Below are 19,150 nucleotides of genomic sequence, written 5' to 3'. Positions count from 1 at the left end.
TAAATATTAAGCCGAACATTAAAATCAAGGAATAAATATATGAATACAATCAGTTCGTCAGTATATTTATGGTATATTTTTAAACTGTGACGTATATTCCGGTATTTCTCTGAGGGTCAGCCACACTGATTTTATGTATACGCCAGCAAAGCGGCTAGCGGGAAAATTTTTCGGAGTTGAGAAAAAAGATTAATCCAATTATCCAAATATGTCTGATTATCGTTCACAATCTCGCGGCGGAGGACGCGGCGGTCAAGACTATTCAAACGACGATGATCCGCCCATGTCAAGACTCTTCATCATTTGCAATAAAGCGCATACAGAGGATGATTTCCGTGAGGCGTTCTCCGCTTACGGCGACATCGAAGATATCTGGGTGGTTAAGGACAAGCACACCCAAGAGAACAAAGGCATTGCCTATGTGAAGTTCTCCAAAACCTCCGATGCGGCAAAGGCGCAGGAGGAAATGAATGGCAAGACTATCGGAAAAATGGACAGAACCCTGAAGGTTCTGGTTGCCGCAAAGTAAGTGGTAGTCATGGAAAATTGATTTAAGTCGGACGCGTTTAATATAGTATGTGTATATAACATTTTAGCCGCAACCAAGGCTCGAATAAGTCTGAGAACGAGCAGGAAAAATACTTAAGACTGTTCATTGTAATCCCGAAGACTGCAACCGAAGACGACATACGGGACGAATTTGCCCAATGGGGCGAGGTTGAATCAGTGACCATTGTCAGGGAGAAGAACAATGGCAATCCTAAGGGATTTGGCTACGTTCGCTTCACAAAGTGCGTATGAATATGTCATTAGTCAAATAATGGTACAGATGGGACTAGTGTGTTTATTGCATTTCCACCAGATTCTATTATGCTGCCGTGGCCTTTGAAAACTGTTCGCCCAAGTACAAGGCTGTATTTGCCGAGCCCAAGGGCTCAACGCGTTCACAGCGTGATCAGTACGGTCGTCCGGCCGAGGATAATCCCGTCTACAGCAATCCTGGACGTGGGAGCTCGAGCTATAATAACAATGGCGGCAGCAGTGGGGGCGGCAGCTTCAACAACGATTGGAATACTTCCACTAACAATGACATGTCCGCCTTCTTGCGCATGCAAAATGTGCCAGTTGCTCAACCGTCGTGCCTAGAGGTCACTGTCAGTAACTGCGTCAATCAGGATCAGCTTTGGCGTCTCTTCGATATTATTCCTGGCTTAGATTACTGTCAAATCATGCGCGAACGTAAGAACCTATTATCTTTATGAAGAAAAACATTTACCAAACTCTGAAATTGTTTGCAGATGGACCACGTACCAATGAAGCGATGGTGGTTTACGACAATCCCGAAGCGGCTATCTATGCAAAGTATGTCAATTTCTATATAGTGCTCGAAGGAGTTTCTTCTACCATTAATAATGTATATGCTTACAGGGACAAACTACACGGACTGGAGTACCCTATGGGCGAGCGCATCATTGTAAAAGTGAATGGCATGAGCTCTGCACGGATGGATACCTCATTCATTGACAGTACGAAAAAAGCTTCTAGGGGTAGATGCCGATACTAACATAAACTAAATTAAATAAGTTATTTATATAATTTCCCCATTTGGTTGTATTACTAATTTTTACTATTTGGTTATTGGTATATTGTGTTTTATCTTACTTTATAATTGTTACCTATATCAGAACGCACCAAAAAGGATGCCATATGCAATGTGCCCCTGCCTCCTGCCCAGCCTTTAGCATCACCCGATGCCCAAGTTGCCCAACGACTTTTCATTGTGCTCTCTGCGGTAGGTTTACATCTACACCTACAGCTCAAAATAAAGCAAAATCTAATTATTTTTCATGCTATTCTTTAACAGAATCTTCCACACTCCATTCTGAAGAACATATTCTCGTGCTGGAAAGGGCTCATCGATGTATATTTGCTTCCCAACAAGAACTGTGGCTACGTGAAGTACGCAGAGTGTGAAAGTGCGCAAAGGGCCATTCATGTCCTGAACGGAGCTGAAATATGCGGCACCAAAATAAAGGTACATAATAGGAATAATATTTAAACAAACATGTCTAAACGAGAATATTGTGTGGTTGGTAGGTTATGGAAGCGGAAGAGCGAAGCGGATCAGACGGTGACGATGGCGGCCGGAAGCGTTTGAGACGCAATTAAGTGTAAGTATGAACTTTACTATACTCCGAATTTTGCCTCGATGTATTAATTTAGCCATAGTTGGAATGAGTGTGTGGTGCCATGGTATGAGGTAAGTCGTTAGTCTATAAACTCGATTTTAAAACTATTGAAATTATGCATACGCCTAACGCTTTTGTTCAGACAGTCTACTGATTCGTATTCGTACCAACACCCTGCGCACAATGGGGGGGAGGGGCCATTGACGATGCGGTGCCTCTGACTGTGAACATAATAAGAACAAAACATTTTTATCTTTCTATTTCCACAGACCCACTGACAACAAAATGAACTTACAGAGAACTATATGTACGAGTACTTTACTAACTTGAGAAAACAGTCCAATCAAACACAGTTCAACTGACCAACAACCAACAACCAAACAACAAAACACTCAAAACGGAAAGCAACAAGAACGCAGAACCAAGAACACAAGTGCATTACTGCGATACAGACTCGGAGAACGAGAACGCAGAACGTCGAACGCTGACCGGAGAACGGAGGACAAACAGCCAACACGAATCCAACCGTACAATTGACTCATACATACTCAAGTGGGCTCATACAGAGTACTCGTAGAAAGACCCAGACCTTAAACGGAGCCAACGAAACCAACAAACCAACCAACCAAGCGCAAGCTTGTTAAACCAACCAACAGCTAGGGGACTATCGGATCTATCCGCAATACCGTTACGAAGCAAGCTACAAACCATACACGAACTCTGTTTACCATGTACTATTTACTAACGTATTACGACATGATAAAGAAACAAGAAATTCAATTCAATACGAGTGCAAGTCTCTATTCATCTTCGCCAATTCGCGAATTCGCGAATTAATCATGCATAAATTACATACATATATTTACAAGTATATATATGACGTATTTTAATCAATATTTTATTGTGTAAGCCATTCAAATGATATTAATAAACGAAAAATCCACACAACTACATTTGTTTCAATTATATTTGTGTTTAATGCAGAAAGAAATGGCTGCGAACCAGTAGTTGCAGGGTATAGAAATATATGATATGTATGTTATAGAATTGAGAAAATGTTTGTCATCCCAGGCTCCAAAGAAGGCAAAAAGAATTTAGTCTCACAACGATTTTGTGCATTTTATTGTATTATTACAGAGACCAAGAATAGGTATCAGGATCCAGATATATGTATATATGCAAGATACCAATCATATTCATGCATTTGTCTAAAACATATCAATTTGAGATAAGGTCTTTTTTAATTACGTTTTATCTTCATATTAAATGAACGAAATAGGGTATACAAAGGCCTATACACGCATCATGTCTTCAAATACCAGCAACACTGCGACTGTTTTTTTTTTGTTGAACTATTTTGTTTAAGCCTTGTTCTAGCCAAAATACAATAAAAGCATGGACTAAAAACTAGCCAATCTTGATGAAAATTTATTCATCAACGGCCTAAAAGGGTTTTAGTCAGAACTAAGGGTTTTAGTTAGCCAGAATTATTCAACAGAATCTCTAAATTGAGCACTATCCTCTTTCGTTTTTTTGTGTGACCTATTTCGCTAAAACCTTTTTTTACGCAAAATAAAATAAAAGCAAGTGCTTAAAATAAACCAGTCAATTAGAAAATAGATTCACTAATCGGATAAAATTATGTGGGAATGGCTAAATATTCTATATAGCTAGTAATATTAAACGGTATATCAAAAACGGGGAATATGTAAAATATAACTTAAATTCGTCAGTATATTTACGGTATATTTTGAAAATGAGACGGTATATTTCGGTATATTTTATCGATAAAATGTACAATATCTGACGATTTCTGTTTGGATTCTGTAAATTTATCAAAATAGCAAAAACAAGTTAAATTAGGTTAAAAATTTGTAAACGGGACCTAATAATTAAGCAAAATGGATCCAGCGCTGCTTCGCGAACGCGAGGCCTTCAAAAAACGGGCAATGGCCACGCCCACGTAAGCTACTCCTTATATTTCCATGCAAATGCTGTTCCCTTGAAAATGTGCCATTCTGTGTCCTCTTCACAGCGTTGAGAAGAAAGCTAAGCCAGACCGACCTCAGCCACCGCCGCCTAGCGATGACGCCAAGAGGAAAATGCGTCCGCCAACGGCTCCAAAGCTGGATGCATCTTCGTAAGTTCCAAAGGCTCTTTGTCGTGGCCATACTCAGTGTACGTTCCATTTGGAAATCATCCACTTTTAGGTACAAAACCATGTCTGGCAGCTCGCAGTACCGCTTTGGAGTGTTGGCCAAGATAGTGAAGTTTATGCGTACCCGCCACCAGGACGGTGATGATCATCCACTGCAGATTGAGGAAATTCTAGACGAGACCAACCAACTGGACATTGGCCAGTCTGTTAAGAATGTAAGCAGATGAAATATCCCCCTGGCTGTCAGAATAATGTCTTACCATCCATTGCAGTGGCTATCTGGAGAGGCGCTAAACAACAACCCAAAGATAGAAGTCAGCCCGTGTGGCACGAAGTTTAGCTTCAAGCCCGTGTACAAAATCAAAGATGGCAAAACTCTAATGCGACTGCTAAAGCAGCATGATCTTAAAGGCCTGGGTGGCATACTGATGGAGGATGTGCAGGAGTCCCTGCCCCATTGCGAGAAGGTCTTGAAAAATCGTGCAGCTGAAATACTCTTTATTATCAGGCCCATTGACAAGAAGAAAATTTTATTTTACAACGACCGAACGGCCAATTTTTCGGTGAGCTTTGTCCTACTTCTGCCTTGTGCTTCTGCTTAAATTGTTTAGCCATTCAACGAAATTCAACGAAACCCATAGGTTGACGATGAATTCCAAAAACTCTGGCGTTCGGCCACTGTTGATGCCATGGACGATGCCAAAATCGACGAATATCTCGAGAAACAAGGTAATAATGATAATGCCGAATACATATGGATAGATTCTTTGATATTCTGGTAACACATATTGTGTCCCGACAGGTATACGGTCAATGCAAGATCATGGCCTCAAGAAACCTGTTCCAAAACGCAAAAAGGCTGCCAACAAGAAGCGACAATTCAAGAAGCCCAGAGATAACGAGCATTTGGCTGATGTTCTGGAAATCTATGAGGATAATACCTTAACGCTAAAGGGCGTGAATCCTACGTAGAAATTATGTTATAGAGTAGAAAATAAGGAACCCATTAAAAGAAGGTCTTTCTCTTACTAATACCGAATCTTACTATGGCAGAGATATGATATAGTAATAAGATACTTATGGAAAAAGATGGATAAATATGTCGTGGCAAGTGCACAGGTACTCTTAAGCTCTTAAGCTGATTTAATAGATGTTAAATTTGTTGAATAAAGTACAATTTATTATTATAGCAACACTATGATATGATTTTTGAATTTGATGAACAATATGGGGCTGCGAAATCCGAAACGTTTCACGAATAGTGTACATATGTGTGAAATGCGATCGTATAAAACAAAAACAGCTTTAAGAACAGGTGTTATAAATATGTTCACTTATGCACAATCTCATTGAGAACCTCGCGGGGTGCTCTAGTACGTGGTGCGGTGACTCTTTCCCTAATGATTTACGAAACCACACCAAGTCAAACGATTGCCATCTTCCAGTTCCAGTGGTTTTGAACTTAGAAATACGACATCAAGAGCAGGGAAAGATAGTTAAAAAGCAAAGACGTGTAATCTTGCCTTGTCTTGACATAACTTGCCATTCAGCGACCCCTTCCTGCTGATATTTTTGAGTGCTTCACAGTCCCGTGCCGTTGAGTGTGTGTTGGCAATCGATGCTACTGCTGCTGCTGCTGCCAAGCAAATAAATTGGCAATAGCTAAAAACAAATAGGTTCAGTCTACAGTGAAGTGCTCTCTAACACAGTCGGAATAGAGAGTAAGTACATTGAAAGACGCACCGATTGAAGAATTCAATCATCCTGTAACGCTTCAAACTACGCATTAATAATAGTATAGCATATAAGATAAGGGTATACGAACTTCGACCTGCTGTTAAGACCTGCTCGTTCTTTGCTCGCTGCCACCGACGCAGAGTGGAGGCCAAAACTTGTTTTGAAATAATCAATTTCATGTACACATTCGTTTAGTATTCCCCAAGCATTTGACGCCAGTTGACTTCGAGCTTTTCGCCTTTGAACGTTGACAATATGAAGAGGCCTGCACAACCAGTGGCCCTGCTCCTGGCCCTGGCTGCCATTGTTGTACCCATAGCCGCAAACAGATCTGAGTAAGTTATAGAAAATACATTTAAATACATGTACATTTGTTTATTTTGTATGCATGATTGTTTGGGGGCAATGTACGAGTAACTTTCCCTTTGTTTGCAATTTTTTTTGCTGCAGAGACCTGGTCTATGGCTATGAATGCCGCACTGGACTTTGCCGCAAGGTGGAGCTGAGCGAGGAGAACTTCTCCAAGGCTATCAGTCTGCCCGTCTGCAGGCTCTTCTGCGACAGCTCCATTGGCACGCTGTGGCCCAAGCCGACGGGACCGGTTCGACTGGATACACTGATGCGCCAAGTGGACATCTCGTTCATTGACTTCAATTTTACTGGCATCGCACGCAAGGAAAAACTATGGAAGGCAGCCGAAAACCGGTGGATGGATATGGTAGATACCAAGATACCCGATCGCAAGATCCTCACGAGGGGCGGCTATCGGCTTACCATCAACATCAACACCCCGGAGGATGCGGCTCCTGCCAAACTTACCCTGGAGACGGACGAAAGCTATAGTCTCAACATAGACACCGATCCGTCTGGCCATGTGGTGGCTAGCATAGCTGCGGCCAACTTCTTTGGTGCCCGGCATGGCCTGGAGACTCTCTCCCAACTGATTGTCTACGATGATATTCGGCGCGAGGTTCAGGTGACGGCCAACGCTTCCATCAGCGATGCTCCCAAGTTCAAGTGGCGCGGCCTGCTCCTGGACACCTCTCGCAATTACTACTCCGTGAAGGCAATCAAGCGAACTCTTGGTGCGTACTGGGTATTTGCGCTCCCATGAGTGCCCTTCTAATGATCTCATTGTTTGCAGATGGAATGGCCTTGGTCAAGCTGAACACCTTCCACTGGCACATTACCGACTCGCACAGCTTCCCCCTGGAGCTGCGCAAGCGACCAGAGCTATACAAGCTGGGTGCCTACTCGCCCCGCCAGGTGTATAGCCAGCGGACTGTGGCCGACATCGTGGAGTATGGTCGAGTGCGCGGAGTCCGCGTGATGCCAGAATTCGACGCCCCTGCCCATGTGGGCGAGGGATGGCAGCACAAGAACATGACGGCCTGCTTCAATGCTCAGCCCTGGAAGGATTACTGCGTGGAGCCACCTTGTGGACAGCTGGATCCCACTGCGGAGGGGCTCTATGATGTGCTAGAGGACATTTACGCCGAGATGTGGGAGCTCTTCAGCCCAGATATTTTTCACATGGGCGGCGACGAGGTATCCACCAGTTGCTGGAACAGCAGTCTGCCAATCCGCCAATGGATGAAGGATCAGGGCTGGGGCCTGGAGACTGCTGACTTCATGCGCCTGTGGGGACACTTCCAGACCGAGGCCCTTAAACGGGTGGACATTGTGGCCAACGGATCACAAACGCCTATCATTCTGTGGACCAGTCATCTCACGGAGGAGCCTTTTATCGATGAGTACTTGAACCCGGAGCGTTATATTATCCAGATTTGGACGACGGGCGGCGATCCTCATGTGAAGAAAATACTAGAGCGTGGTTTCAAGACGATTGTCTCAAACTACGATGCCCTCTACTTGGACTGCGGCGGAGCTGGATGGGTGAGCGACGGCAACAACTGGTGCTCCCCCTACATTGGATGGCAGAAGGTGTATGACAACAGCATGTCGGCCATTGCCGGCGACTATGAGCATCATGTGCTGGGTGCCGAGGCAGCCATTTGGTCGGAGCAAATCGATGAGCATACCCTGGACAACAGGTTCTGGCCGCGGGCCAGTGCTCTGGCCGAACGCCTCTGGTCGAATCCCGCCGAGAGCTGGAAACAGGCCGAGTCGCGTCTGCTGCTCCACCGGGAGCGGCTGGTGGAGAACGGCCTGGGCGCCGAGGCCCTGCAGCCCCAATGGTGTCTTCAGAATGAGCGCGAATGCCCCATTGACGCGTATGATGCACAAGCTTGATTAGCGATAAACCATTCTTTGATTAAAGTCCATATTCTTGTAGCAATAGTCTGTACGGTGGGCGCACAGGGCATCGGTTGGTGACCAGTCATCTCGGCTTACTGCTCGCCGTAGCTCTCTCTATCCGTCGCCTAAAATAAATTGCAGCCCAGAAAGTGACCTTACGCAAGTGACTTGTCGTTTATTTAGTATTCTATAAATGAGATTATACGTGTGTCATTATGTATTAAAACGGGATGAGGCGGTGGGCGATGGCCTCTGCCGCCGACATAATCCTTGTGGACTTTGAATATGTTGTACGTATGGATTTAAATACTAAAAGAAGCGGTTTCCTACATGCAGCAAACAATGGATGACTCTCTATTCGTTCCACTCCTCCTCGTTGCGCCCGAACTTGTAGACCAAACTGGCGAACAATATAAAGACATTCTGTAGAAGTAGGGCGACGCCTAGCCAGGCCTCTTTCTTATCTAATAGGAGCAATTACTGATAATTCTATTGTTCTCACTTGACAAAAGTTTTTCTCTTACCATTGTTTATGAAATCATCAATCATCACCCAAATGGCAGCAATGATTGAGGCGAAGCCCATTACAAAGCCAATAAGGAGCCACAGTTTGGCAATCCTGGCTCCGGACTCCGACGAGTTATCCTCTGAAATCTAAACAGAACGAACCGTAAAAACAGTGACTCATTTTATCTATACACTGTATGTTGTGGCTCGCTCATTCTTACATGCTCTCCTTTGACGGCGTTCACCATACAGAAGCTGATGGTGCCGAATATGCCTATAAAGACATGTCCTGTGGTAATTTGATGACCGCCGTCGCCAGACATGGCATCGATTAGAATCCACCATCCTGCAAAGAACTGAAAAAAAAAACTTGCACAATTACAAAAGTCTAGTTTTTGGGGTGGTATTGCATACCAGTAGGCCAGCTACAAGCGAGGAATTCTTATTCCTAGAGGTGTCTGATGTGAACCATTCCCAGACTTTCTCAAACACGCCCATTATTGTACTTAGAACGTAGTTAAAATAATTTATTTTATTTTGCACTTTCGGTCGAGATATGACAACAATGGCTTAGAGATGTGGAGTGCTCGATACTCGACTTCTATAAATTCGAACTCGCTATCGATGGTCGCTACAGTCGCTACAGTCGCTACAATCGACTATCGATAGCATCCATTCATCCATGTTGTTGCTGCGAAACACGTGTGAGTGCCAAAACATTGACTACGAATTTAAAACATGAAGAAAACGGTGGAAGAAAGTTCTTCAGAATCGGAGGAGCTCCTTGCCGAGAACTCTGAGGAGTCTGAAGACGAAAGTGAACCGGATTTAGGAGCCAGCTCAACGGAGTCCGATGAAGACGACGACGACGACGCGGCGGAATCCTCCGACGATGAGGAGACAGGCACAACAACCAAGACCCGAGCAGAGATCATCGAAGAAAAGATTCAAAACAAGTATGAGAAACTTAAAGGCACGCGTCTTTATGTCCGCTTTCCGAAGAAGATACCAATAGATGAGCAGGAGTTCCAGGCCAATGTCAAGTCCCTCCACCCCCTGGTATCCAAATCGACAAAGCCGCGCCAGAAGCACGCTCGCTTCTGTCTGGTTGATTTTAAATCGCAGGAAGACCGCGATCAGGCTTTTGAAGCTATCAAAAAATCGATAGAAACGGATCCTGCGTTTAAGGGGATTTTCGTCTCCCTACCGAAGACCGATTCGGATGAGTTTGTGAACGAACTTGTGACCAAACAGCAGCTCTCCGTGGAGAACAAGAGGACCAAATCCCTGATGAAGCGTGAAGCGAAGAAGGGCCAACGCAAGGGTAACTTCACATCGTCTGTCGTCATCACCAATCTGCCCAAGACGAGCTCTGTGGCGCAGGTGCGCCAGCTGTTCGAGAATGCCGTTGACATACAAATCAAGCCGGGCAAGGGAAAATTCCGGGAGTTTAGTGCGGCCACAGTAACCCTGCCCACCACATTCGATGCACGCAAGGCCATCAAACAGGACCTCAGTCTGGCCGGCACCAAGCTGCAGCTACGCTTCAACGCCAAACAGCAGAAACGCAAGCCGAAAGATAAGCTCAAGCGTAAAGCAGAAAGCGGGGAAGGCCCCCGAGTACCGAAAAAGTTGAAGAAACTTAATGCAAACTAGCATTTAATGAATATATTCTAAGAATCCGTATAAATAAATTTTTTTGACCCGAATCTGATGCGTATTTTAATTATTTTTCAAACGAGGACACAATTTAATTTAAAATATTTATTATCGTACACGATATACAGACATACATATGTATAGATATATTTTTATGTGTATGTATATATAGTAGTATATATTTTAGTAAGCCGGCTGAGTGAATTACTGGATATACATAGATTGGTTACTTTTTAGCTTATATATTTATGAGATTTGATTTCCATGTGCACAGAGACTTGACGACTGGTTTTTTTGTAATTGTATTTGTAGTTTCAAAGGTGTTCCAACAATAAGCGGGTAGATAGAGATAAAGGTAGAGGTAAAGGTAATGGTAATTCATATGTGTAGTTTCAATCCTAATACAAAATATTCAACATTCGCATATACTCGGTATGTATGTATGTAACATAATGTTTTGGTTCCAATAGACCTGCTCTGATATACATATTGATATTGCATATAAACGTATGTATATATCATTGACAGCGGTCACAGACACAGCTGCAATTGCCACCGTCCCTGTTCCTGTCGCTGTGCCCCCCTCTGTGCATCTTATCGTGCGACGCTTTATTGATTTTTAGCAATATTTCAAAATCTGAGAGTGGGAGTAAAATGTATATACCCGTTGATGGGGGGATAAAAATAGGGGCAACGCAATGGTAAGGATTCTATTCGATTAAAATATAAAAATGCACATTAATGGCGGAGGAGAATAGACACGCGTTTCATTTTTGTATATAGCTCGTTAAGATAGTAAATATTCTTAGTTGCTAGAATGAATTGTTTTAGTTATTCAAAAGTGTTGTAAATATAATCAAAATTTATATTCCCTTTTCGTTGCGTAGCTCTATTTATGAATTCCAGAAACCAAAGCCGTCTCTAGGCGGCCGCCGCTTTCCTATCGATTTCCGTTCACTTCATCATCCTCTCGCGCTATCAAGCAGTCTCACATATTTGCTGTTATTTGTTCTTTCGTCTCTCTGTTTTCTCCGTCTCGGTCTCCCAGGGGAGCCCTGCTTTGCAGGCCAGCCCAGCCCAGCTCACAAGGCTCAACAAAAATCAACGGAATTTAAAGAGTTTATAACAAGTCTGTAAAATATGGTACCTGTCGAAGCAAAAAGCGCACTGATTCAAGGAATCTCTCCGGCCCAAAAAAGTCTTTTCAACAATACACTATTACATGGTCGTGTTCTACAACACCGACAGACCAAACAATTAATCTCAATCCCTGATCTCTTAGCCTTAGAGACCGCTGCTACCAAACCATACGAATGGTTCAACCTGCATAAGGCCAAGCCTGTAATTACCATTCCAAAGAATGATAAAGCACTCGATCACCTGGCTCCTCTAGTAAAACGAGGAATAATCGAAGGCAAGCTAACAAGTTCATTGGCAATCTGCTTCCTCTATCGTTTTTTCCATACAATAAAGGGAGAAGCATCTGCCGAGGAGTGGAAATCATATGATGTAATCATTTGCGCAGCAATTGTCGTACCAACACCATTGGATCTATTTACTAAAGTAGATGGAGAGGCAGATGGATTTGCAGGTCATACGTCTGCATTAGTATCTCCCGGAGAGATAAATGCTCTAGTTTTGTACATCTTATCAATCTACCGAATTTTACGAACAACCCACCCAGCTCATATCAAGATAATCTCTGATCGTGTCAATGACTTAATGAAAGGATATGTATCCAGCGACGCCCCGATAGATTACCACCTAGATTTCATAAAGACCAACTATCAAGGTTGGATGTCTGATTACATCATATGATTTCCACTCCTCGGCGGATGCTTCTCCCTTTATTGTATGGAAAAAACGATAGAGGAAGCAGATTGCCAATGAACTTGTTAGCTTGCCTTCGATTATTCCTCGTTTTACTAGAGGAGCCAGGTGATCGAGTGCTTTATCATTCTTTGGAATGGTAATTACAGGCTTGGCCTTATGCAGGTTGAACCATTCGTATGGTTTGGTAGCAGCGGTCTCTAAGGCTAAGAGATCAGGGATTGAGATTAATTGTTTGGTCTGTCGGTGTTGTAGAACACGACCATGTAATAGTGTATTGTTGAAAAGACTTTTTTGGGCCGGAGAGATTCCTTGAATCAGTGCGCTTTTTGCTTCGACAGGTACCATATTTTACAGACTTGTTATAAACTCTTTAAATTCCGTTGATTTTTGTTGAGCCTTGTGAGCTAACAGCTAACAGCAAATATGTGAGACTGCTTGATAGCGCGAGAGGATGATGAAGTGAACGGAAATCGATAGGAAAGCGGCGGCCGCCTAGAGACGGCTTTGGTTTCTGGAATTCATAAATAGAGCTACGCTACGAAAAGGGAATATAAATTTTGATTATATTTACAATTATCTGCCAGATAATTAAACCATTCCCTGGCATTGATGGACTTCGGACGTTCCACGTTCACTTCATCTTCAGGTTCAGGTTCAACCCCCTCGTTTGGGTTTACTGCCTCTCCCACGTCCCCATAGGTTCGATTTTAATTTAAATTTTAAGTTTTAATACGAGGATGTTGTCAAGTTCAATAACATGAAAGCAAACATGGGGACCGAGTTCCGCGCGGGAAGTGTAGGAGAGTTCATCTCAAAATATGAAATCCTATCAGAGTAGGAAACAAGAATTTATCAGTTTTCACTATAATATCAAACGAGTATTTTATCCAACATGAAAGGCTCTTTAATAAGGCGTTGGAACATCCGCTCAGTTTGCTGATAAACTGAGTTTTGCAAAACTTTTGTGAATCATTCAAGAAAAATATTGTATTTATAATATTCTGTATAGCTGATAAGGAAAGAATTCACATTAAGAACCAAAAAAGCTGAATGTCAAGGGACAAGACAAGGACCGTGAGTGTGTCGGTTGTGATAGATACGACTGTTTGGAGTAGGTGAAGTTGGGGCGTAGGGACTTCTTTGGATAGCAATAATATTGTAATAATATATACCCCGAGAGTAAATTACGTATGCAGCAGTCGATCTCTGGCCGAAGGCGAGCAATTTTGGGGAGTTGAATGCGTGGCTGATGCCGCACCGCCGATGGCTCCGGTTGGTGGAGGAGGTGGCGGCTGTGCTGGTGGCGATCGCAATGGTATTGATGGCTGAACAAATCGCACACGTTCGGCATCCGTGGCGGTGTTGTTGCTGCTTGCCGCCGCTCCGGCTCCGGCCGCATTAAATGCCGACGTAAACGCTGTGGCGGCTCAAAGAGTGTGGTAATTACGCTCGTTCCGAGCCTTGTAGAACTTGTAGGCCACCAAACCGATGGCCAGCAAACCCAGGGTCAGCACAATGCCACCAATGAAAGAGGATCCGTTGAAACCATGGCATGGCGATGGCGTTGGCGTTGGAGCGGGTGTGGTCGATGTATTTGGGGCCGCAGTTGTTGTCGAGTTGGGTGACGGAGTTGTAGACGAAGTGGTTGTTGTTGATGGCGTTGTTGTAGTGGTTGTGCTCGAAGTGGTGGTGGTGTTAGGCGCTGCTGTTGTTGTAGTTGTAGTTGTAGGCGGAGTGGTGGGCGTAGTAGTTTTCTCCGTAGTGGACGTGGTGGTTGTTGGTACAGTAGTCTTCTCGGTTGTCGTAGTCGTTGTTGTAGGAGCTGTGGTCGTATTCTTATCATCTGGCACAGGAACGGTAGTAACATCACCCGGCCCAGCTGTGGTTGTGGCCACCGGTCCAGTAGGTGTAGCTGCGAAACGAATATGTATACAAATTTCATCATATTTGGGTAGAAAGTTTTCCCCCGAATATCAATGCGATTTCTGCGTTCTTCCCCCCTCCCGCCTTCGCCCACAAATTTGACATTTGAATTGCAAATAAATACGCATATTCCCCTCCATATGTGCATATGTATGTGCATACATGCATGGAAGTTTACCACACGCATACACCCACACCAATATGCAAACACGGATACATATGTACACGCACGCACATGAAAATATACATAATTAAATGAGATTTCCTTGTTCAATTCTTACCATCATCGCACAAGTTGCAGGAGAACAGGCCAACAAATAGGCACAAGATAAGGAATTTTGCCTGCCGATTCATTTTGCTGTTGTGTGGCTTTGTCGAGAAAACTGCACGTCCAACTTGTTTGTTTCGTTCCCCCAGAAGTATCGCCGAGAGCTATGAGATTGCTGTTTGACGGTGTCTGGAATTGCAATTGCCTGTGAAAAGTCGTGCCCCCAGTGCGATAGGGTATACAGCACTTAAATATGACTATTGCACAATTTCTGGAGAACTGATTTATTTCCTCACCAAAAAATTGAGACCAAAGCGCAATTAAGGAATGAATTACAGTGTGACCGCGGATTTATCGTTAAAATATACCGTCCGACCCGCAGAAATATACCGAAATATACCGTCTAGTTTTAAAAATATACCGTAAATATACTGACGAATTTTTCAAGCGCCATCATATTCCTCGTCTTTGATATTCGGTTTAATATTACTTGCTAACAAAGACCCTTAGTTCAATACCTATAATTTTATGGGATCATTAAATCAATTTCCTACAGGAGTGGCTAAATTTCATTTTTCGTCTTTGTTGCTTTGTTTATAAAATAAGTTTTAAGAAAAACCGGTCAACACCAATTTCCAACAAATTTATTTCCATACATGGTAACTACACGCTGACTACACATTTGCTACATATTAACTACATTTTGTTTGTAATTACCAAAGGCGTCACCTAAAGGGGAAATGTGTACGTTTCAAAAAATGTTTACCGTTTTTTTATCATATAAGCCCCATGGAAGTGCCAGTGTGAAGAACCTCCATTATCCACTCTTTGACATGCCTATTTTTCGGACATTTTTGAAAAAATTGAGATTTTAATGGCAAACGATCAGGAATTCGATGCTGATCACGAATTAGTATTCGATGTGGCCTGGGACATGGCTCAAAGTGGCATTTTTACACAGTTTCTACATGGGTGCATTGGACAAGAGGGTGAGTCCATAATGCATCTTAAAATATACTGAAATATTCTAGGAAAAGTATTAATATTGCGAGGTGTGTGAGCTAGACGTGGTGACAAGAAAATATATACCAAAATATAACGTCTCATTATAAAAATATACTGACGAATTATTCAAGTTATGGAACTTGTTTCTTGTTTTGGATATTCCGTGGAATATTACCAGCTAGATAGAACCCTCTGTCCTGCCCTCATAATTTGATCTAATTAACGAATCTATTTTCTACTTGACTGGTTTATTTAAAACACTTGCTTTTATTGAATTTTGCGTAAAAAGAGGTAAACAAACAAATAAAACGTAAGTGAGTAATCGTTCCAATTGCTAAATTTTAATATTCCGTTGAATATTGCTGAATAAATTACATATCAGTCAAAATACAATACATGCAACCACGATTACCCCATTGCCAGCCAAGGGAGTATTTTAATATTCCACCGAAAATAATAAAAGTTTTATAATTTTAGCGCAGTTCAGGTGAAAGATATCGTAGTTTTTCTTAAGTTCAGAGGAAAGATAGCGTGATTCTACAGGAAAAATTTACAATCGCTAATATTTTCCGCCATTTACCTCAATTAGTTGAACTATTTAAATAGAGGGGGCTGAAGTGGGCTAAGTTCGTTTTTTCATCATAACGAGACGCTATATTGTTGTTAAGGAACCAAATTGATTCATGATTTGGATAAAATTAGGTGGGCAGAGCTGAGGGTTTTAGTTAGTCGGCATTATTCCACGGAATATCAAAATCGAGGAATTTGTATGATAGAACTTAAATTCGTAAGTATATTTACGGTATATTTTTTAAATGAGACGGTATATCTTGGTAGATTTCAGAGGGTCGGTCACACTCACAGTTTACTCAGCCCCAGCAGCGAAATTAAATTTTCCATCTCTTTATGGACCCCGTGGATTTAAGATAAAAGCTCGCTTCAAGGAAACAGTGTAATAAGAAAAGATGACCTCGTACGTGCGCGCCATGTACGACTTCAGCGGCGAGCCTGGCTCGTCGGAGCTCTCCATTAACACGGGCGAAGTGTTGTCTGTGACGCGCAGTGATGTGGGTGAAGGCTGGTGGGAGGGCAAAAACAGTCGCGGCCAGGTCGGGCTCTTTCCAGCGGCCTACGTGGAGGTGCTGTCGGCAGCGGAGGCCCAACGGCTGAATGGAGCCACTGCAACTCCAGTGCCCTCCGTGGCGGATCCCTTCGCAGCGCCAGCTCCGCCGCGCTACGACCAGACGGCCGACGACGACGGCAGCAATTGGGACGACGAGGATGACTGGAGCGATGACAACGATACCTACTCAGAGATTGGACCAAGCGGCCGCACCGCTGGCCAAGCAGCTCGCGCCGGCGGCCTCTCGCACTCCACCAGCGACTACGACAACAAGCATCTACCTGTTGCGCCCAGTGACGACACCCTGTCGCTGGCGTCCACAGCTGCCAGCACGGCCACCATGAAGAAGGGCATGTTCGCCAAGAGCTCCGACTCGTACATTCTGGGTCTATCCAGCAACAAAGAGAAGATTCCTGACTGCGAGGTGGCGTACATCACACAGCTGGAGGACTCCATCTATCAGTGGACGCACAGCGGTACACCCTACTCAGTGATTGTGGCCAGCCCCAAGAAAGAGTCAAAATTCAAGGGAATGAAAACATTCATTGCCTACCAGCTGACGCCTAGCTTCAATAACATATCCGTAAGTGGTCTCGTATCCAGAACTGTAGAACTGTGGCTCTCCGCTCTGCTATCGCCATGATTAACAACAATACGATAAAGCGCCTATTGCGTGTGGGGCTGATATTGTGTGTATTGGTGATGGGTCTGTTGGGGAACGGGACGGGACTGATAATTTGCTTCTTCACTCTTCCATACCGTGTCTGCTTGGGTGCAACTGCTTGGGTTGGGTCATGTGATACTGCCATTGGAAAATTTAGGATAACTCTGCAATGGTAAAACCTTTCCTTATTACCAATCAAAAGCAACTGATAGATTGAGTGTTAGTTAGGGTATTTCATCTTCGGTGTGTCATTCCCATGCAATGCCACAGCTGAGGCAATTTCTTTTTGTGGGCATTTTCTGACTGGACTGACCAACTGGTAGCCAACGCCAGCGCCAATTCCATGATTGCTTTATGACTCAGCGCAGCGCACACTCCGCTCCGTTCCCTTCCCTCTCCGCGTCACCGTTGCTGTGTTACATTTTATTGTTTGTATCTAATCTGGGTTTCCCTTTCTTTATTTAGGTGTCGCGTCGCTACAAGCACTTTGATTGGCTGCACGAACGACTGGTGGATAAGTTCTGTTTGATCCCAGTGCCCCCGCTACCGGACAAGCAGATATCCGGACGCTATGAAGAGCAGTTTGTGGAGCATCGACGCGTCCAGCTACAGGAGTTTGTTGACTGGGTGTGTCGCCATCCGGTCATCTCGAAATGCGAGGTGTGGTACCATTTTCTCACCTGCCGGGACGAGAAGATCTGGAAGTCGGGCAAGCGTAAGGCGGAGAGGGATCCCTATGCGGGCGTCAACTACTGCCTGGCCATATCGCCGCCGGACAAGAATCTGCTGCACTCGAAAGTTGACGCCCAGCTGGAGAGTGGAGCACAGTTCATACACAGCATGGATGCGGCCGTGCGCAACCTCAACGGCATTTCCAACGACATGGCCAAGCGATCCATGTCCCAGAGTAAAAAGGAATTCCAGCGCATTGGCGATGGTCTCTCCGAGCTGGCCAAGGCCCTGGCCATCGATGAGCGACGAGCACCCACACGCAATGCTGTCCCGCTCTCCGAGAGCGTGGGACGCATTGGCGGCATCTTCATTGGCGTTGGCCAGGCGTTCGGGGATCAGCCCAAGCACGATTGGATTCCACTCTCCGATCGTCTGCACATCTACAGGTTGGTTCTGCTTTCTTAATGCTTGTATATGCCTAAAATTTTAATTGTTTCCCATAAAGGGGCGTTCTGAGCTGTTTTCCGGACATCTTCTCCACGCATAAGGGAGCCATACAGAAGCGCAAGGACTGCGAAAGATCGACGGCCGAGGGAAAGATGAGCAATGCCCAGCTGCAGGACGTAAACAGGCGCACTGATGTCGTCTCCTACACGGTGCTGGCTGAACTGACGCACTTCAAAGCCGAACGCGACACCCACTTGAAGCAAACGCTGAAGAACTTCATTGCTGAGCAGATCAAGTTCTATCAGGGTGTGGTGGCGCGTTTGCAGGAAGCCAACCGACAGATTGAATAATCCATGGCACACCACGAAGCGTGGTTCAACAGAGGAAACAAACAAATGCACGTAGAGCACAAATTCCGAAAACATTCGCACGCGCGCATTTGAAATGCTTTAAGGTTAAATCTAAACTAAACGCGGTTTTAACATAAACGATAATGAGATATTCAGATAGGTGTTGTTTGTAAGTTGCGTATTTATACACACACAAAAGTTAAAGTTTATACTACGAGTATCCTAATCCCTATTAAACACCTCCTCCGAGTAATTGAAATACAAATGCAAATATATATATATTTATACAAAACGCAACAAAACTCGAATTGATCTGATTGAAATGCTGAAAGGGAAAGTGAATGCCGAGATGTCAA

The 19,150-nt window shown here is 44.0% G+C and overlaps 7 protein-coding genes across 9 annotated transcripts; 5 read left to right on the top strand and 2 right to left on the bottom strand.

Annotated features, from left to right (window-relative positions):
- Positions 1-124: 124 nt before the first annotated feature.
- On the top strand, positions 125-3,137 carry LOC108151348 (RNA-binding protein 45). 2 transcript variants are annotated; one of them, XM_017279903.2, is made up of 9 exons: positions 125-525; positions 597-791; positions 863-1,239; positions 1,299-1,362; positions 1,429-1,526; positions 1,686-1,792; positions 1,865-2,035; positions 2,098-2,171; positions 2,459-3,137. In XM_017279903.2, the coding sequence occupies exons 1-8, from the start codon at positions 209-211 to the stop codon at positions 2,167-2,169; spliced, it is 1,401 nt and encodes a 466-aa protein (XP_017135392.1). In that variant the 5' UTR covers positions 125-208; the 3' UTR covers positions 2,170-2,171; positions 2,459-3,137. The 2 variants fall into 2 exon arrangements, with proteins under 2 accessions (XP_017135392.1, XP_017135391.1); XM_017279902.2 differs by having other exon boundaries at positions 1,429-1,547.
- Positions 3,138-3,989: 852 nt separating this feature from the next.
- Positions 3,990-5,545, top strand: LOC108152361 (general transcription factor IIE subunit 2). Its single transcript, XM_017281635.2, has 6 exons — positions 3,990-4,152; positions 4,225-4,329; positions 4,400-4,562; positions 4,620-4,910; positions 4,989-5,076; positions 5,150-5,545. Exons 1-6 carry the CDS (start codon positions 4,091-4,093, stop codon positions 5,317-5,319), a joined length of 879 nt encoding a protein of 292 aa, XP_017137124.1. The 5' UTR covers positions 3,990-4,090; the 3' UTR covers positions 5,320-5,545.
- A 676-nt stretch (positions 5,546-6,221) lies between these two features.
- LOC108152359 (chitooligosaccharidolytic beta-N-acetylglucosaminidase) lies at positions 6,222-8,501 on the top strand. Its single transcript, XM_017281632.2, has 3 exons — positions 6,222-6,419; positions 6,535-7,169; positions 7,229-8,501. Exons 1-3 carry the CDS (start codon positions 6,340-6,342, stop codon positions 8,335-8,337), a joined length of 1,824 nt encoding a protein of 607 aa, XP_017137121.1. The 5' UTR covers positions 6,222-6,339; the 3' UTR covers positions 8,338-8,501.
- On the bottom strand, positions 8,494-9,442 carry LOC108152362 (transmembrane protein 50A). Its single transcript, XM_017281636.2, has 4 exons — positions 9,265-9,442; positions 9,072-9,206; positions 8,868-8,997; positions 8,494-8,807 (listed from the first exon to the last, which is right to left on the bottom strand). The coding sequence occupies exons 1-4, from the start codon at positions 9,346-9,348 to the stop codon at positions 8,698-8,700; spliced, it is 459 nt and encodes a 152-aa protein (XP_017137125.1). The 5' UTR covers positions 9,349-9,442; the 3' UTR covers positions 8,494-8,697.
- Positions 9,443-9,516: 74 nt separating this feature from the next.
- LOC108152360 (nucleolin 2) lies at positions 9,517-10,559 on the top strand. Its single transcript, XM_017281634.2, has one exon. It carries the CDS (start codon positions 9,589-9,591, stop codon positions 10,504-10,506), a length of 918 nt encoding a protein of 305 aa, XP_017137123.1. The 5' UTR covers positions 9,517-9,588; the 3' UTR covers positions 10,507-10,559.
- Positions 10,560-13,221: 2,662 nt separating this feature from the next.
- LOC108151852 (salivary glue protein Sgs-3) lies at positions 13,222-14,906 on the bottom strand. Its single transcript, XM_033387491.1, is given in 3 exon segments — positions 13,222-14,254; positions 14,547-14,738; positions 14,830-14,906. Coding segments are annotated over 2 exon segments (801 nt in total). The 5' UTR covers positions 14,620-14,738; positions 14,830-14,906; the 3' UTR covers positions 13,222-13,526.
- A 1,477-nt stretch (positions 14,907-16,383) lies between these two features.
- LOC108151851 (sorting nexin lst-4) lies at positions 16,384-19,091 on the top strand. Of its 2 annotated transcripts, none has more exons than XM_017280736.2 (3): positions 16,384-17,244; positions 17,791-18,443; positions 18,503-19,091. In XM_017280736.2, exons 1-3 carry the CDS (start codon positions 16,504-16,506, stop codon positions 18,792-18,794), a joined length of 1,686 nt encoding a protein of 561 aa, XP_017136225.1. In that variant the 5' UTR covers positions 16,384-16,503; the 3' UTR covers positions 18,795-19,091. The 2 variants fall into 2 exon arrangements, with proteins under 2 accessions (XP_017136225.1, XP_033243381.1); XM_033387490.1 differs by lacking the exon at positions 16,384-17,244 and adding an exon at positions 17,427-17,497.
- Positions 19,092-19,150: the final 59 nt, after the last annotated feature.

This window comes from Drosophila miranda, chromosome XR, assembly GCF_003369915.1.
Source record: "Drosophila miranda strain MSH22 chromosome XR, D.miranda_PacBio2.1, whole genome shotgun sequence".
Taxonomy (NCBI): Eukaryota; Metazoa; Arthropoda; class Insecta; order Diptera; family Drosophilidae; genus Drosophila; species Drosophila miranda.
Note: the sequence above shows the minus strand (reverse complement) of the source record. Positions and strands in the feature narration are given on the sequence as shown.

Excerpts from the sequence above, each read along its gene's own strand:
- LOC108151348 (XM_017279902.2), top strand. The coding sequence starts at position 209 with ATGTCTGATTATCGTTCACAATCTCGCGGCGGAGGACGCGGCGGTCAA. Across the intron at positions 1,363-1,428 it reads GAAGCGGCTATCTATGCAAA|GGACAAACTACACGGACTGG; the intron begins GTATGTCAATTT and ends ATATGCTTACAG. Across the intron at positions 1,793-1,864 it reads TTTTCATTGTGCTCTCTGCG|AATCTTCCACACTCCATTCT; the intron begins GTAGGTTTACAT and ends ATTCTTTAACAG.
- LOC108152359 (XM_017281632.2), top strand. The coding sequence starts at position 6,340 with ATGAAGAGGCCTGCACAACCAGTGGCCCTGCTCCTGGCCCTGGCTGCC. Across the intron at positions 6,420-6,534 it reads ATAGCCGCAAACAGATCTGA|AGACCTGGTCTATGGCTATG; the intron begins GTAAGTTATAGA and ends TTTTTGCTGCAG. Across the intron at positions 7,170-7,228 it reads GGCAATCAAGCGAACTCTTG|ATGGAATGGCCTTGGTCAAG; the intron begins GTGCGTACTGGG and ends CATTGTTTGCAG.
- LOC108152362 (XM_017281636.2), bottom strand. The coding sequence starts at position 9,348 with ATGGGCGTGTTTGAGAAAGTCTGGGAATGGTTCACATCAGACACCTCT. Across the intron at positions 8,998-9,071 it reads ACGCCGTCAAAGGAGAGCAT|ATTTCAGAGGATAACTCGTC; the intron begins GTAAGAATGAGC and ends CGTTCTGTTTAG. Across the intron at positions 8,808-8,867 it reads TGATGATTTCATAAACAATG|ATAAGAAAGAGGCCTGGCTA; the intron begins GTAAGAGAAAAA and ends TGCTCCTATTAG.
- LOC108152361 (XM_017281635.2), top strand. The coding sequence starts at position 4,091 with ATGGATCCAGCGCTGCTTCGCGAACGCGAGGCCTTCAAAAAACGGGCA. Across the intron at positions 4,153-4,224 it reads CGGGCAATGGCCACGCCCAC|CGTTGAGAAGAAAGCTAAGC; the intron begins GTAAGCTACTCC and ends TCCTCTTCACAG. Across the intron at positions 4,563-4,619 it reads TTGGCCAGTCTGTTAAGAAT|TGGCTATCTGGAGAGGCGCT; the intron begins GTAAGCAGATGA and ends CATCCATTGCAG.
- LOC108152360 (XM_017281634.2), top strand. The coding sequence starts at position 9,589 with ATGAAGAAAACGGTGGAAGAAAGTTCTTCAGAATCGGAGGAGCTCCTT.
- LOC108151851 (XM_017280736.2), top strand. The coding sequence starts at position 16,504 with ATGACCTCGTACGTGCGCGCCATGTACGACTTCAGCGGCGAGCCTGGC. Across the intron at positions 17,245-17,790 it reads CTAGCTTCAATAACATATCC|GTGTCGCGTCGCTACAAGCA; the intron begins GTAAGTGGTCTC and ends TTCTTTATTTAG. Across the intron at positions 18,444-18,502 it reads GATCGTCTGCACATCTACAG|GGGCGTTCTGAGCTGTTTTC; the intron begins GTTGGTTCTGCT and ends TTTCCCATAAAG.